General features: G+C 49.6%; 1 protein-coding gene across 1 annotated transcript in view; it reads right to left on the bottom strand.

Annotated features, from left to right (window-relative positions):
- glra3 (glycine receptor, alpha 3) overlaps positions 1–17,725 on the bottom strand; it is a 115,687-nt gene that overhangs the window by 36,208 nt on the left and 61,754 nt on the right. Inside the window, exons 4-5 of the mRNA XM_071204218.1 lie at positions 5,668–5,891; positions 4,532–4,614 (exon numbers count right to left, since the gene is read on the bottom strand). Of these exons, the coding sequence (XP_071060319.1) occupies positions 4,532–4,614; positions 5,668–5,891 (307 nt within the window). The remainder of the gene's footprint in view (positions 1–4,531; positions 4,615–5,667; positions 5,892–17,725) is intronic.

The following is a 17,725-nucleotide window of genomic DNA, read 5'->3' as shown; positions in this document are numbered from 1 at the left end:
TAATGCATACAATAGCACAGATGCCTTCACCACGAATGGCTACACAAAGATCTCATATCCCAAGCTTATCAACGAGCTGATGTTGCAGCTGAAATGTTCTCCAGGTCACAAAGTCACCTCACATGATGATGATGTGATCCAGTTTTCAAGCACAGTAGATATTCTCTTCCCAGAGTACATGATGGGACCAAGGTGATGTTTAGTACATGTTTTTAATAATACTTTTGCTTTTCAATGTTTGCCATTTCAAACCATGAGCTGGTTCAAATCATATGTGCCTTGATTTACAAAATGTTCTCATTTGTTTTATCAGTAGCTTTGAAGCTGTTGTGCTTTTCTTTGCCACAGTCCACTTTGGAGTATATGAGATATTTCAGGATTGCACTTTTAACTCACTTGAAATGTTCTCACTTGCTTGGTTTCAAAACATAACAAAGGCCATAATCTGTTCATTGGGACCATCAATGCTATTTCTCATTGCTGTTGCCGGCCACTATTGCTGCCCCCCTGTAACCTCAGAGGCACCCTGAGTCATGTTGTTCTGGAACCGGGCCTGCACACGGCCATATACTAAACACACTACAGAGCCCATTCCGTGTCCTGTTAGTGTTTACTTCCTGTCTGCTTTCTTCTGGTGATTTATCTGACGTCCAGCGCTCCGTCTTTTAACCTCTTTTCCTTTCTCTTTCTGGATCCTCCTTAGCAACCTTCATTAGAGTCCTTGACAGTGGTCTGTACTGCTGTATTAACAACGAGTCACATGTTAAGAAGTTACTATCAGAATAGAGTATTCAACTAAGCCGTGTAATACAAGTTGTTAGTAGCCTTAAGGGCCTACACAGTTGTTATGCTATACCACATCGCCCTTCACTGGATGTATAATGAGCTGCACTAAACTACATTTTAGCATTTCAAATACCTAGCCATTCTTTTGTGGTTATTTTGGTGAAAGTAACTCAAAAGTAACTAAAGTAGTGTAACTCATTACATTTCAGAGACAGTAATATTGTAATGTAACTTATTACTTTCAAAATACAGTAATAAGTAATATGTAATATATTACATTTTACCCAACACTGTTCACCAATGGGTAATGTTTAGATGGATTTGAGGAACTTCCCCTCGATTCTATTGGCTCTAACGGTTAAAAAGAGGTGCCAATCATCAACATCGAACAAGGGGGGCCAGAGATATGGAAAATGCACCCAAATGACCCCAGAAGTGTTTTCTTTTTCAAAATCTCTCAAAAAAGGTAAAATTTCACTTGTTTTTCATCAGTCTCGATACAGGGTACTTATTATATGTTAAAGTTTGAATTCCTAAAGCTTTTAGTCTACCATCCCATCATTCAAGGGTGGTTTTCACTATAAGTAATGTTTTATCTTTGGACGGACACTATCATTTTCAATTGAAAATCTGAATTTACTTTAAAATAAAAACATCTATATTGATTCTGACACTACTACATCCAACTCACAGGTGTAACCTTGCTTTGAGAAAAAAGATTATTAATTTAACCCTTTGAGAAGGGAAGTTATGGTCATTGTTCTGGGAATATCCTTTTCGAGCCCGAGACCTGAAAAACAGGCTCAGGGCTTAACAGGTTAATAGGTTTTTAAATATTAAGAAGCCCTGAGACGCAGTTTCATGAAACAACTACCGGCCGGACCCGGATTAGGGTCCTCTCGGGCTTAACAGTTAATGATCTCAAGGAAGCTGGGACCACAGTCTCCAAGAGAACTATTGGTAACACACTACACCATAATGGATCAAACCCTGCAGCGCCTGAAGGCCCCCCCCCCTGCTCAAGAACAACATGAGAGGCCGTCTGAAGTTTGACAACGAACATCTGAATATTCAGAGAAGGCTTGGGAGGAGACAAGCCATGTGGTGGAGACAATGTGGTCAGATGAGACCAACATCGAGATCTTTGGCATCAAGTCGACCCGCCGTGTTGGAGGAAGAGAGATGCTGAGTATAACCCAGAACACCATCCGTCTGACGGGGGTGGAAACATTCTGCTGTGGGGTTCCTCTGCTAAGCGGACAGGACCACTTCCCTGCATCAAGGAGATGGTGGACGTGGACATGCAGCCTAACATCTTGGCCGATAGCCTCCTTCCCTCAGACAGGACTCTGAGCATGGGTCATGGAGGGGTCTTCCAGCAGGACGATGACCCTGAACATACGGCCAAGGCAGCACAGGAGGGGCTAAAGAAGAAGCACATTCAGGAGAGGGAGGGGCCTAGCCAGTCTCCGGACCTTAATCCCATAGAACATCTGTGAGGGAGCTGAAGCTTCCAGAGGCCAGGCATCAGCCTCCAAACCTGCAGGGTTTGGAGAGGGTCTTCAGAGAGGAGTGGACCTGAGATGTGCTCAGACCTGAGACCAGCTACAAGAAGGGTCTGACCTCTGTGTCCAACTAGGGTTTCTCCACCAAGTACGAACACATGTTCTGCAAGGGGATCAAATACTTACTTCCCAAAGTTAAATGCAAATATATTTGTATCTTTCATATAAGGTCCATTTCTGGATGTTCTTTTTGATATTCTTACTCTCTACTCAAAGTTACTTTGGAAGTTACTTACAAAATCTGCAGGGGATCAAATACTTATTTCCCTCACTGTAAATTGTTCTTATTGGTCTTCTGAGCACGCTGACCCTCCTGGGGGAAGCTTGCACATGAGAAAAAGAATGAAGAGAGATACAGTTCACAAACAGCTGTATGAGGAGCTGCAGGGCTCTTTGGCCGATCAGAAAGCAGCTGGAACAGCCTCCAGCCACAACACGACATGCTCAGCCTAAAGTGTGTGAAAAGGCTTTTCTCTTCTTTTTTTTCAACATGCATACTATTTTCAAACAAGAGAGTACGCAGAGGAGACCCTGCCCCCAGCCTTCCACACAAGCTTCTGCGCTTTAAGTCTCCCAGTCGCCCCTGGTGGGAACAGCGTCTCTGAAAGTCCACTCACAATACAACCCAGCTGCAGCCACTCACACTCCTCTTCCTACCGCTACTACGGCAGTCTGGTGACAAATACACAATCATGTAACGTATACAACACAGACAACCTGAGCAGGAACAATCTGCACATCGCTTCATAGCGCCGGTATATGCTGTGTGTAGTGTTACATTGAAACCCTCCCTCCTCCCTCCTCCCTCTGCCTGTATGTGTCTTTATGTTTCTTCAGAGACGGCAGCAACACAGCAATACAAAGAATCCACTATATATACATGTGTAAATAAGAAAATCAAGCTGCATCTCTGTGTGGGAAGGCCTGTGGCCGGTGGGCCGGAACAGAATAAACCACCAATGAAGACAGATAGTGTGTCCCCTGGGGCCACGCTACGCTCCTGATGGGACCAAGGATGCATTAGTCATCATAACCCTATCAACATTATGAAACATGACTTTGTGTTTCTTTAAAGAGAGACAGCAATGCGTCCCCTTTAATACTGTATCCACGAGGGGGAAGAAGAGGAGGATACTAATCAAATACGATGTATGGATGAATACAGATGGGGCTGGGGACGTGAGGCACACAGCAAAATAAGACGAGGCACACATCTGTCTCGTGGCTTTAGCGTGCTGATCTTTACCCACGGGGACGTGGGCTGAGACAGAGCGCAGCAGACGCATCAGGGAGGGAGAGGAGATGCTGACGGCAGCAGCAGAAGAAGCCATCGCAACTAAGATGAATTATGAACTGAAGCAGCAGTGCTGGAGCACAGGCTGAGTGATGATAAGTTATTCAGCAACAATGTGTGATTGCCATTGTTGATTCGTAGGAAATTGATGTGAGAAACTTTATTTTTAAAGCAATTCAATTATGCCTGCTACTCACAGATAGAAGCTCCTGTCATCAAACCCATGGACTGTAGACTGCGTATGCGTCATCGAGTGGTTAAGGCTCCACTATGATGGAGGAGGAGGCAATGGTGAAGAATAAAGAAAGTAACAGCGAGTGAGACCGGAGACCCTTGTTCTGGATCAGAGCGTTCAGGTGGGCTTCACACAGCGGTTTGCTTCAGATGCTGCTGCGTGTGGGCCAGATGTTCTAACGGGCTCATCATTCCATTGATGAGGGAAAGGACCATTGTTTTTGAGTTGGTCCTTCACACATGGCTGGAGCTGGGTTACTGGGCCGTGGTGCTGTGAGGAGGCTCTGCCTTAGAGGCTGGCTCAGGGAACAGAGCCTGTGCACAGTAAACACAACACATTCTGAAACACGGTAATATAGATACAGTGTGCAGTATGCAGTCTGCAGTACCACGGATATGCATCTGTGGGTATTTTTAAGTTAAGTACAATAAATCCCAGAACCAAGTAATGTGTATACGCCGTTTACCTGTGTGTATTTACCGCTACACCTCTGTGTGCCAATTACTGACTCATTTGTTTCACAGCAGCAGTGTTACATATTTTAAAGAAGGAGAAATAGTAGAAAGGTCATATTTTGAAACAAGGGTTGGAGAAAAGGGCTGGTCATGCTGATAAGGGACCTCACAGTGACATCTGTGGTAGTGCACTTACAGCTCTCCAGCTGCATGATGCAGGTCTGAACGTCCATGGGGAAGTTCTTCAGATCCATGGGGCACGACAGAGTTAACGTGAGTCTGAAAGCACAGGGAGAGGAGAGCACACACGAGTCAGAGACACTGACGGGGTTGAGGTCGTCCATAAAGGTACCGCACATGTTATTATCAATCAATCAATCAATCAATGTTTATTTATATAGCCCAATATCACAAATGTTTCATTTGTCTCAGTGGTCTTCACAGTGTGCACAGAATATCAGTATGACAATACGACACCCTCTGTCCTTAGACCCTCTGTCCTTAGACCCTCTGTCCTTAGACCCTCACATCGTACAAGGAAACACTTCCACAGAAAACCCAGTTTAAAGGGAACATGGAGAAACCTCAGGGAGAGCAACAGAGGAGGGATCCCTCTCCCAGGACGGACAGACTGCAATAGATGCCGTGTGTAAATTGAAAAGATAATACATTTGCAACATAGGTATTCCAGATGTTTGGAAATGCATGTGTGTATAATAGGAAGATGAATCCACGAGGATATCCATCCAGGACCGATGATCCAGGACCACAGCCACGACTCAAGATCCAGCGCTCGCGATCCAGGACACAGGACTTTGTATTAATGCAGCATTAAGTTGGATATCTTTGAAGCTTCTTATTGACATGTTTATTAAGATCTGATTGTTTTGGTATCATTTTAAAATGAACTTCTTACTTTATTCCAAAGTCTAGTCCAGTCTTTAATGATTAGCTTGCTTCACATTATTGTGGGTTCTATTGTTTAATGTACATTATGAGCATGTGGTTGGAACATGCAATGAATATCATGAAATAAATATTTAGGATATATTGTATTATTACAAAACATATTGTGTTTGAACAAAGTACAAATACATTCTCCAGTAATGTTTCTGATAAAGCATCAAACAGTATTCTGAAGTCTTCACTCCACAGATAATGCATCCCTCACATCCCATCATGTTGGCGACGGCACTGTGTCCACGTGTTCACATTACTCACTGCCCCTTGAGCCATGGATATAGCTTCTCAGTGCATTCAAATGAACATCTTCAAGAGAATACGATGATGCCCCTCTGCCCCCCCACCAGTTCAACAGGGTTGTCCACTTACCTTATAGAGTACAACACATTCCCATTCTTAAATATCCGGAGCAGTTTGTTATCCGTAGTGACTTCGTGAAAGTGGGCCCCCTTCTCATTGGCAAAGAACAGGTCTGGTTTCCATATGGAGTCTAACATAGAGGGGTTCAGGTCCAGAGAGTCATCGGGGTACTCAGCGTAGGCGAGCCGGGGGTCATTCCACTGCTGCCGGAGGAAGATGTTCACACGGTAGTCCTGCAGACACAGACAACAAGACGCTTCACTCAGGGACATCTTTGTGGAAGCTGAGGTAACCAGCAGATAGCCGAATGCACCTCTACACGATGAGCCAAATTGGATGTACTAATATAAATACAGATATTTACATGAGGACATGAGATTGGAGTTAATTGTTGCTCTCAGTATAGGTTTTTAAAATTGTGAATGTTCTGAAAGTACTTTAATTAGTGCATGAATTGAAATGCATTGAATGTTAAATGATCCATTCAGGAGACAGGTGAGTATGAGAAGTGTAGCTTCTACCAAGGAGCATCCATGCTCACGTTGTCTCTGCACCCAACAGGAGATCTATGTTCAGCAGCATGTGACCATGTATGTATCAAGCGGCTCTACTCGTTACTGCACTAACAGAGGCTGTCTTGCATCAGTTGGTCACAGGCTCACGGCTGAGGTGAGCATCTACTCCCTGAAGCTTCCCCTGATGCTTTCTGAGCATGTGGGGGAACCCAATCCACATTAAAACTGGTATTTACAGTAAAGGTGCCGGAAACGTCCTCTTTCTGCAACACTTTTCTTGAAATGTAGAAACAAATCCAGACCTCATTGGTTAATATCAGTGACTCGCTCTTCTTTCTGACTTCAATGCTATCAAACAGACCTGGAGCCGCAGTCGATGAGAGCAGTTCAATGTGCTGCTGTAACTGTGTACCGTGAGGCTGTCTGTGGACAATCACAACAACCAGAGGAGATCAGCCTGGCGTCGGTGGGGGGGGAACTGCTTTGCATGACTCGGAAATGTTGTCGTATGAGTTCCGTTTTGTAGAGCAGGAAACACGTTGATGAAAATTAGGGTGTTTTGTTTATTTGTATCATCATTTGGAATGGTGACTCCAACTGGTGCCTTGGTGATGAACCAAGAGTCCTGATGCTCGCTCCATGTTCAGCTCCCTACAACATTCCCAGAATGCACTGTGAAGAGAAGTGAGCATATCTCCTCACAATGCTCACTGACTGGAATTGACATCACTACTGTTCCACTTCACTGCCCTCCCAACAGAGCCGGAGTCAGTGCACAGTGAACACACGCGTGGCTAACAGAATTAAGTCAATTGGATATAAGTACTGTACAAGAGTAATATTACATATTGCCAATCATTTTCAGTCAAACATTCCATTTTTCTTTCATTCGCTGTGTTTTCTCTGTACTCACCAGAGTCCCCTTGATAAGCAGTGAAATAGATAAATAAATAAATGTACACATGCATTGACAAAGTTATCCATCCATCCATCTTCTCCCGCTTATCCGTGGTCGGGTCTCGGGGGTAGCAGTTCCAGCAGAGAGCCCCAAACGTTCTTTTCCCTGGCGACATCAACCAGCTCTGACTGGGGGATCCCAAGGCGCTCCCAGGCCAGCGAAGAGATATAATCCCTCCACCTGGTCCTAGGTCTACCCCTTGGTCTCTTCCCAGCTGGACGTGCCTGGAACACCTCCCATAGGGAGGCGCCCAGGTGGCATCCTTACTAGGTGCCCGAACCACCTCAACTGGCTCCTTTAGACGCAAAGGAGTAGCGGCTCAACTCCGAGTCCCTCCCGGGTGACTGAACTTCTCACCTTATCCCTAAAGCCCCAGACACACCAAGCCGATTTTGGCCGTCGATGGATGTCAGGCCGACGATGAGCGTCCTGTCACCCTACTCAGATTGGTGTGTCCCACACCGTTGGGTCTTTTTGACCGTGCCGACAACTTTTTGGCAGAAAACCTACCGATTCAACATATCGAATCGGTAGGCAATAGGCATAGGCTGTCGGTCAAATAAATCACTCTGATTGGCTGTTCAGCTAGCGAATCAGTGCATGAGAAGCTAAACGGAAGTGAGGGACCCAAACAAAATATTAAGAAGGCAAATCTGAGATTTAATTTAACTCCAGCTCTCGACACAGGTTCAGGAAAGCCCCATGAGCTTCTCGTTGTAGGGTGAAAATGGAACGCACACGCTATTTGTTGTTTGTTTATATCACGCAGTCTGTTCTTCTTCTCTCGGTGTATCACGCAGTCTGTCTTCCGGTTGTTGTCTCTTTTGAATGACGAATACACACTACCGCCGCCTGCTGGTAAGGAGAGTTATTGCCACTCACGCATGCGCAGTTCGTACATGCTACTTGGCCGTCGGCTGAAGTCTTTGTGGTGTGTTCCTGCGTCTGTTGGCCAAGACGCAGGAGACGTGAGGCGACGCAACAGTCGAGTCCGCCTGTGTCAGTTCTTTGGTGTCATCTTGGTGTGTCCCTACCTTAAGAGACGCCAGCCACCCTGCAGAGAAAACTCATCTCGTTCTTTCGGTCATGACCCATCCTTCATGACCATAGGTGAGGGTAGGAATGAAAATGGCCCGGTAGACAGAGAGCTTTGCCTTCTGGCTCAGCTCCCTTTTCGTCACAACGGTGCGGTAAAGCGACTGCAGTACCGCTCCCGCTGCTCCGACCCTCCGACCCATCTCACGCTCCATTGTTCCCTCACTCGAGAACAAGACCCCGAGATACTTGAAGTCCTTCACTTGGGGTAAGGACTCATTCCCTACTTGGAGTGGACAGTCCATCGGTTTCCTGCTGAGAACCATGGCCTCAGATTTGGAGGTGCTGATCCTCATCCCAGCCGCTTCACACTCGGTTGCGAACCGATCCAGTGAGCGCTGAAGGTCGCAGACCGATGAAGCCATCAGAACCACATCATCTGCAAAAAGCAGTGGTGCAATCCTTAGTCCACCGAACTGCAGAACCCCCCCCCCACGACTACGCCTCGAAATCCGATCCATGTATATTACAAACAGGATTGGTGCCAACCCTCACCGGAAATGGGTCCGACTTACTGCCGAGGACCCGGACACAGCTCTCGCTTTGGGAGTACAGAGATTGGATGACCCCCTCACCCCGTACTCCTGCAGCACCTCCCACAGTAACTCCCTGGGAACTCGGTCATACGCCTTCTCTAAGTCTACAAAACACATGTAGACCGGATAAGCGTACTCCCAGGCCCCCTCCAGGATCCTTGCGAGAGTAAAAAGCTGATCCGTCGTTCCACAACCAGGACGGAATCCGCATTGTTCCTCCTCAATCTGAGGTTCGACAATCGGCCTGACCCTCCTTTCAAGTACCTTGGAGTAAACTTTCCCGGGGAGGCTGAGTAGTGTGATGCCTCTGTGATTGGCACACACCCTCTGATCCCCCTTTTTGAAAAGGGGGACCACCACCCCGGTCTGCCACTCCTTCGGCACTGTTTCCGACTTCCACGCAACGTTGACGAGACGTGTCAACCATGACAGTCCCTCAACACCCAGAGCCTTCAGCATTTCTGGGCGGATCTCATCCACCCCCGGGGCTTTGCCACTGTGGAGTTGTTTGACGACCTCAGTGACCTCCCCCCGGGAGATTGGTGTTGATCCCCCGTCATACTCCAGCTCTGCCTCTAACATAGAGGGCGGAGTTGTCGGGTTCAGGAGTTCCTCAAAGTGTTCCTTCCAACGCCCCAACACCCCATCAGTTGAGGTCAACAACGTCCCATCCTTACTGTACACAGCTTGGATGGTTCCCTGCTTCCCCCTCCTGAGGTGTCGGACAGTTTTCCAGAACAACTTTGGTGCCGCCCGAAAGTCCTTCTCCATGTCTTCTCCCAACTTCTCCCACACCCGCTGCTTTGCCTCGGCCACGGCTGAGGCTGCTGCCCTTCGGGCCTGTCGGTACCTTGCAGCTGCCTCGGGACTCCCCCGGGATAACAAACACCCTATTGAGTTATTTTTATTAGCTTTTACTTTTCTCACACAAGAGGGTACCTAACTCTTAAGAGAACACATGTAATCATCACAGCCGAGGAGTCATTAGCATCTCAGGGTTCACTGAAGCAGGAAGCAGAGCAGTAGTGCTGTACAGTGATTCACTGCCTGCCTGGGGATCCTCAGCTGCTGTACCGACAGATGGGATTCATGGCGGCAGGTAGGGAGGCCTTCTCTCAGCTATTCACTCCTTTCTGGGGTTCTCACCATGACTACCGTGTCTGGGCATTAAGCATCAATACCTAGTCCTATGCCTTCCTCATCTCTGCCAGCAGACCACTGTCGTAATACCCTAAATGCATGCTACATTTTTACCATGGTTTCAAATGTGTATTGTGGTCTATAGAAATATGTAAAATAACTATAGAGCCACCAAGAGATTCCAGGAAACCGGTGCACTGCTAAGAACACAACACAACACATGGTTCTGCCGGTTTCAAATTGAAGTGTTGTTCCGAGGACAAACCTGTGGCATTATGATGTCTCCCTGTGTCGACACACACACACACACACACACACACACACACACACACACACACACACACACACACACACACACACACACACACACACACACACACACACACACACACACACACACACACACACACACACACACACACACACACACACACACACACACACACACACACACACACACACACACACACACACACACACACACACACACACACACACACACACACACACACACACACACACACACAGCAGAGAGAATGGATTAAGAGGGATGAAGAGATTGAGTGAACAAAGAGTAAATCTGTTTAACATAGATAGCGTGTTCAGACCGTGAATAAACCTGCCGCCTCTGAGCCCTGTGTGTGTCTGTGTGTGTGTGTGTGTGTGAGCGAGCGACATAGGGGCTTCAAAAGATAAACTCTGAATCTCTCCTCCTGCCTATTTTTTCCCTACGTTATACTGTGCCTTATAAATGGGAATATTACCATAATATTCTTTTACTTTAGGCACGTGTTTAAGACCACGACACGGAATGCTCCATCCATGTGCCGTCTGGTGATCGATGGGATTCAAGTGAATGTGTGTCAATGAACTTCACGACAGCACAACATCCATCACACACATCTTCAGACACCTTCATCGTGTGTGTGTAATGCTCTCTTTGCACAATCCAAGACAAAAGCAACACCCCCCCCTCCCTACTTCTAAAGCGAGCCCCCTGCCCCTGACGGAGTGACTGAAGTCCAGCCAGTATCACTTCCTGGAGGAGAGCGAGCCTCAGCAACACGTCCAGCCAGAGAACAAGCTGACTGCTGCAGAGAAGACCTCTCTGTGCATGTCTCAGACCTCCAGTCTCTCCGTCCCCTCCTGTTGGGAGCGTGTGAGCTAACGTTGGGTTATCATGTCAGTAAAAGGTATTGAAATGTCCTGATGTGTAGAGGTCGTCCTGAACCCTCGGGTTTGTAAGAGCAGAGGAGCAGTGGGTCCAGACACACGGTGAGACGAGAGCGCTCTCAGTCCTAATGCTGTGACATCAGGCCTGTGTCCCTCAGTGTCCCTCAGTGTCCCTCAGTGTGCCCCTCAGTGTGTCCCTCAGTGTGTCCCTCAGTGTGTCTCAGTGTGTCCCTCAGTGTGTCCCTCAGTGTGCCCCTCAGTGTGTCCCTCAGTGTGTCTCAGTGTGTCCCTCAGTGTGTCCCTCAGTGTGTCCCTCAGTGTGTCCCTCAGTGTGCCCCTCAGTGTGTCCCTCAGTGTGTCTCAGTGTGTCCCTCAGTGTGTCTCAGTGTGTCCCTCAGTGTGTCCCTCAGTGTGCCCCTCAGTGTGTCCCTCAGTGTGTCCCTCAGTGTGTCCCTCAGTGTGTCCCTCAGTGTGTCTCAGTGTGCCCCTCAGTGTGTCTCAGTGTGCCCCTCAGTGTGTCCCTCAGTGTGTCCCTCAGTGTGTCCCTCAGTGTGCCCCTCAGTGTGTCCCTCAGTGTGCCCCTCAGTGTGTCTCAGTGTGCCCCTCAGTGTGTCCCTCAGTGTGTCCCTCAGTGTGTCTCAGTGTGCCCCTCAGTGTGTCCCTCAGTGTGTCCCTCAGTGTGTCTCAGTGTGTCCCTCAGTGTGCCCCTCAGTGTGTCCCTCAGTGTGTCTCAGTGTGTCCCTCAGTGTGCCCCTCAGTGTGTCCCTCAGTGTGTCTCAGTGTGTCTCAGTGTGCCCCTCAGTGTGCCCCTCAGTGTGTCCCTCAGTGTGCCCCTCAGTGTGCCCCTCAGTGTGTCCCTCAGTGTGCCCCTCAGTGTGTCCCTCAGTGTGCCCCTCAGTGTCCCTCAGTGTGCCCCTCAGTGTGTCCCTCAGTGTGTCCCTCAGTGTGTCCCTCAGTGTCCCTCAGTGTGCCCCTCAGTGTGTCCCTCAGTGTGCCCCTCAGTGTGTCCCTCAGTGTGCCCCTCAGTGTGTCCCTCAGTGTGTCTCAGTGTGTCCCTCAGTGTGTCTCAGTGTGTCCCTCAGTGTGTCCCTCTGCATCAGCACTGACCCCAAACCTGCCGTCCTAGGAAACACTGCTGCTGCTCCTCCTCCTCCTCCTCCTCCTCCTCCTCCTCCTCCTCCTCCTCCTCCTCCTCCTCCTCCTCCTCCTCCTCCTCCTCCTCCTCCTCCTCCTCCTCCTCCTCCTCCTCCTCCATGCTTTCAGGTGTAGCAGCCTGCTATGCCTGACACCGATTTGAAATTGAAACACATAAATGATAACCACAGTTATGTAGGAGACTGAATGAAAGGACACATCCCAGCACTGGGCCCACTGCGAAGAACACTTCATCTGATGTGGATCCATAATGAAAGTGAAATGAAAGCCATATTGAAAGTTCTGAAACTTGTCATGACAGTTCTTGCTTGGCAGGCTAACACGCACGCACACACGCACACACGCACGCACGCACACACGCACGCACACACACACACACACACACACACACACACACACACACACACACACACACACACACACACACACACCCCCCCCCCCCCCCCCCATGTATACATCACTTCAGGGTGTATGCCAGGTTCGCGTTATGAAGGCTAATAACTGTCAGTGTGGCCGATTGCAACTATCTGCTTGCTCTAGCAACCATGACAACATGTCACAGGAGGCTGGTCACGAGCAGCACAGCAGTCTGTCCTCTGCTCTGAGAAATGGGCCAAAGCAGAAGTGCCCAAAACGGTACTTCCTGGAATCGGCCCTTCAGGCGGTCAGCGGGCGAATCCCAACAGGTGAGAGAATGGCAGTTTACAGCCTGCTGCAACATGTGACTGTCTCTTCAGCTGAGGTCAACTAACTAACTATTGACTCTCTCCCTCTTTTTATATATATACCTTTTTTTTGTTATAACAATGACAACAATAAAATAAATAACATAATAATACTAAAGTAGAGAAAAGACAAATAGTGAGAAAGAGAAATACATGATATTAGCGTTACAGTGAGCTCGTACATAAGGTGAGGGTGGTGAGTGAACTATGGAGTCTTGTATGTTGTCCTGGTCCATTTGTAATATTGATGTCCAGCCGCTCGTGTGCGGCCACGCCTGATTGCATGTCACTTTAGATGTATCTGCTGTCAGAGTCACTGAGCGTCCTCAGTGCCCCGTCTCCTCTGATCTGTCTCCTCTGCCTCCCTCTGTCATCATCTCTGCTGTCACCGTGTCATTCTGTCTGGACACACTTTGAAGCTCTTCATTCTTGCCATCGCAGATGACCTGCCCTTCGAGTAGCTTTTAAAAACAGTGTCACTGAAAATATCTTAGCGGTCTCCCATCATGCAAAATGCACTTTAGTATGTCTGTTATACATAAATAAGCGCAACGTGTTTTGGAAGTAATGGTCTGTGTTTACATTCATAATAATATTAATAGATTTATTTGGTTAGCGTTTTTACAGGTGCTCAAAGTGGCTTTACAGAGATAGTGAAAAGAAAAGAACAACACGTACATATAGTTAAAGTCAAATCAAATAATACAAAAACAATCACACATTAAAAGCCAGATTGAAGAGGTGAGTTTTTGTGAGCAGGATCATTTCTAATTACTCTTAGATCGGGCCGCCGGTATATTGCTCTCACACCTTCCTCCACCCTGAGGGTCTCCTCGGCTCGGAGCCTGAGCCCAGACATCTCCACCCTGAGGGTCTCCTCGGAGCCTGAGCCCACACATCTCCACCCTGAGGGTCTCCTCGGCTCGGAGCCTGAGCCCAGACATCTCCACCCTGAGGGTCTCCTCGGAGCCTGAGCCCACACATCTCCACCCTGAGGGTCTCCTCGGCTCGGAGCCTGAGCCCAGACATCTCCACCCTGAGGGTCTCCTCGGCTCGGAGCCTGAGCCCAGACATCTCCACCCTGAGGGTCTCCTCGGAGCCTGAGCCCACACATCTCCACCCTGAGGGTCTCCTCGGCTCGGAGCCTGAGCCCAGACATCTCCACCCTGAGGGTCTCCTCGGAGCCTGAGCCCACACATCTCCACCCTGAGGGTCTCCTCGGCTCGGAGCCTGAGCCCAGACATCTCCACCCTGAGGGTCTCCTCGGAGCCTGAGCCCAGACATCTCCACCCTGAGGGTCTCCTCGGAGCCTGAGCCCACACATCTCCACCCTGAGGGTCTCCTCGGCTCGGAGCCTGAGCCCAGACATCTCCACCCTGAGGGTCTCCTCGGAGCCTGAGCCCACACATCTCCACCCTGAGGGTCTCCTCGGCTCGGAGCCTGAGCCCACACATCTCCACCCTGAGGGTCTCCTCGGCTCGGAGCCTGAGCCCAGACATCTCCACCCTGAGGGTCTCCTCGGCTCGGAGCCTGAGCCCAGACATCTCCATCCTGAGGGTCTCCTCGGCTCGGAGCCTGAGCCCAGACATCTCCACCCTGAGGGTCTCCTCGGAGCCTGAGCCCACACATCTCCATCCTGAGGGTCTCCTCGGCTCGGAGCCTGAGCCCAGACATCTCCATCCTGAGGGTCTCCTCGGCTCGGAGCCTGAGCCCAAACATCTCCATCCTGAGGGTCTCCTCGGAGCCTGAGCCCACACATCTCCACCCTGAGGGTCTCCTCGGAGCCTGAGCCCAGACATCTCCACCCTGAGGGTCTCCTCGGAGCCTGAGCCCACACATCTCCATCCTGAGGGTCTCCTCGGAGCCTGAGCCCAAACATCTCCATCCTGAGGGTCTCCTCGGCTCGGAGCCTGAGCCCAGACATCTCCACCCTGAGGGTCTCCTCGGCTCGGAGCCTGAGCCCAGACATCTCCATCCTGAGGGTCTCCTCGGCTCGGAGCCTGAGCCCAAACATCTCCATCCTGAGGGTCTCCTCGGAGCCTGAGCCCACACATCTCCACCCTGAGGGTCTCCTCGGAGCCTGAGCCCAGACATCTCCACCCTGAGGGTCTCCTCGGAGCCTGAGCCCAAACATCTCCATCCTGAGGGTCTCCTCGGCTCGGAGCCTGAGCCCAAACATCTCCACCCTGAGGGTCTCCTCGGCTCGGAGCCTGAGCCCACACATCTCCATCCTGAGGGTCTCCTCGGAGCCTGAGCCCAGACATCTCCACCCTGAGGGTCTCCTCGGCTCGGAGCCTGAGCCCACACATCTCCACCCTGAGGGTCTCCTCGGCTCGGAGCCTGAGCCCACACATCTCCATCCTGAGGGTCTCCTCGGCTCGGAGCCTGAGCCCAAACATCTCCACCCTGAGGGTCTCCTCGGAGCCTGAGCCCAAACATCTCCACCCTGAGGGTCTCCTCGGCTCGGAGCCTGAGCCCACACATCTCCATCCTGAGGGTCTCCTCGGCTCGGAGCCTGAGCCCAAACATCTCCATCCTGAGGGTCTCCTCGGAGCCTGAGCCCACATATCTCCACCCTGAGGGTCTCCTCGGAGCCTGAGCCCAGACATCTCCACCCTGAGGGTCTCCTCGGAGCCTGAGCCCAAACATCTCCATCCTGAGGGTCTCCTCGGCTCGGAGCCTGAGCCCAAACATCTCCACCCTGAGGGTCTCCTCGGCTCGGAGCCTGAGCCCACACATCTCCATCCTGAGGGTCTCCTCGGAGCCTGAGCCCAGACATCTCCACCCTGAGGGTCTCCTCGGCTCGGAGCCTGAGCCCACACATCTCCACCCTGAGGGTCTCCTCGGCTCGGAGCCTGAGCCCACACATCTCCATCCTGAGGGTCTCCTCGGCTCGGAGCCTGAGCCCACACATCTCCACCCTGAGGGTCTCCTCGGCTCGGAGCCTGAGCCCACACATCTCCATCCTGAGGGTCTCCTCGGCTCGGAGCCTGAGCCCACACATCTCCACCCTGAGGGTCTCCTCGGCTCGGAGCCTGAGCCCACACATCTCCATCCTGAGGGTCTCCTCGGCTCGGAGCCTGAGCCCACACATCTCCACCCTGAGGGTCTCCTCGGCTCGGAGCCTGAGCCCACACATCTCCATCCTGAGGGTCTCCTCGGCTCGGAGCCTGAGCCCACACATCTCCACCCTGAGGGTCTCCTCGGCTCGGAGCCTGAGCCCACACATTGATGGCCTTGCCCCCGAGATGAGACGCCAAGTATCTGAACTAGCATCCCAGAGCAGCACACTGACTTTAATGGATGTTTCAATGCACTTTGTTTCTTGCGACATCAGAGCATGTTTGGTTTTGTCTTTGAGAGAAATTGTTTTTTTGAAGCTGTGAAAAAATGTAATCATAAGCAATGACATGTTCTCTTATAGTCCAGGAGCCGTGGGGTTGAACCTCGTTTCATCTGATAACGGTTTTCCCCCTGCTGTTTCTTGTAGCTTGTCGCTCTTCACAATCCAAGATGGTGCCCGGTGATCTCCCTCGAGCATTTTTGGATATTAACCCGTTTATGCCCAACATTCCCAAATCCCTGTAAAATAAGGATGAATGAGATTTCATGCTAAATGGTCACCAAATGAGCTTTCTCCAATGTTTATTCACAAAGGAGGCCATGTGTTCTAAATGAATGAATATTAACCCTTTTATGCCGAGCCAGCAAAGCAGTCACTGGACGAACCTTCCTACACCCATTGAGCTTTTGAGTTCCAGAACAATGGATCTTTTCATGTCACGTCTAACACATGTTGTAACCGTCATCTAAAGTGTAATATACCCTGTGATTATGTAACTAAACCATAATTGCAAGATGTTGTTGTATTCTGCCTCCAGATCGTATTTGGTATGATTGGCAGTTGGTGCAGTTCCTGTATTACTCCTAGCTATTTGAGTTTGCTAGTCAAGACACTGGGGACTCTTTGGATCATCCGTCCACTTCCTTTATGCTCTTAATGAAGCATAATCTGGAAGTATTTTATTTCTAAGATTATTGTGGACACTATTTTATATTGACTATTATTTCACATTATTATACATTTGTGACCGCTCGATGAGTCGGAAGTCGCAACGGCTCATTTCAAAATAAACGTTGATTTGTGTAAAAAACTAGTTTTTCAGGGTTCGGGTGTTTTGTTTGATTTTAAATAAACAAAGTCTTGGCTTTCTGAATATTAAACTTGTTTCGCCAAATTCAGATGAGATCTACAGCTTTGAAGCTTCTAACAGCATGATTACAAGTGGAGAACGGAGTAATTTAACGTCACAGCTGGGGTGACCAGATGTCCCGCTCTGTGTGGGACTGCACAGCATTTTTATAATTTCTCCCCCATCCCACAGAAAGGCTGGCTCGGTCCGCAGGCGGCCGGCACCGCCCTTTATTATTATATTTGTTAAACGGCATCATAATGCGCTGACAGGCGAAAGAGGTGCACCCCCCCCCCCCACAATACACACGCAAATACACACACACACACACACACACACACACACACACACACACACACACACACACACACACACACACACACACACACACACACACACACACACACACACACACACACACACACACACACACACACACACGCACACACGCACGCACGCACGCACGCACGCACGCACGCAAGCTTCCCCCAGACCAGTAATACAAACGAAAATATGTTTCCTCCTACTTTGGTCATTTATTAACCAATCAGATCGATGGATTCCAGAGAAGAGGAAA

This window comes from Pseudochaenichthys georgianus, chromosome 1 (genome assembly GCF_902827115.2).
Source record: "Pseudochaenichthys georgianus chromosome 1, fPseGeo1.2, whole genome shotgun sequence".
In the NCBI taxonomy this organism is placed as follows: Eukaryota; Metazoa; Chordata; class Actinopteri; order Perciformes; family Channichthyidae; genus Pseudochaenichthys; species Pseudochaenichthys georgianus.
This window is presented reverse-complemented; position numbering and strand designations above follow the sequence as displayed.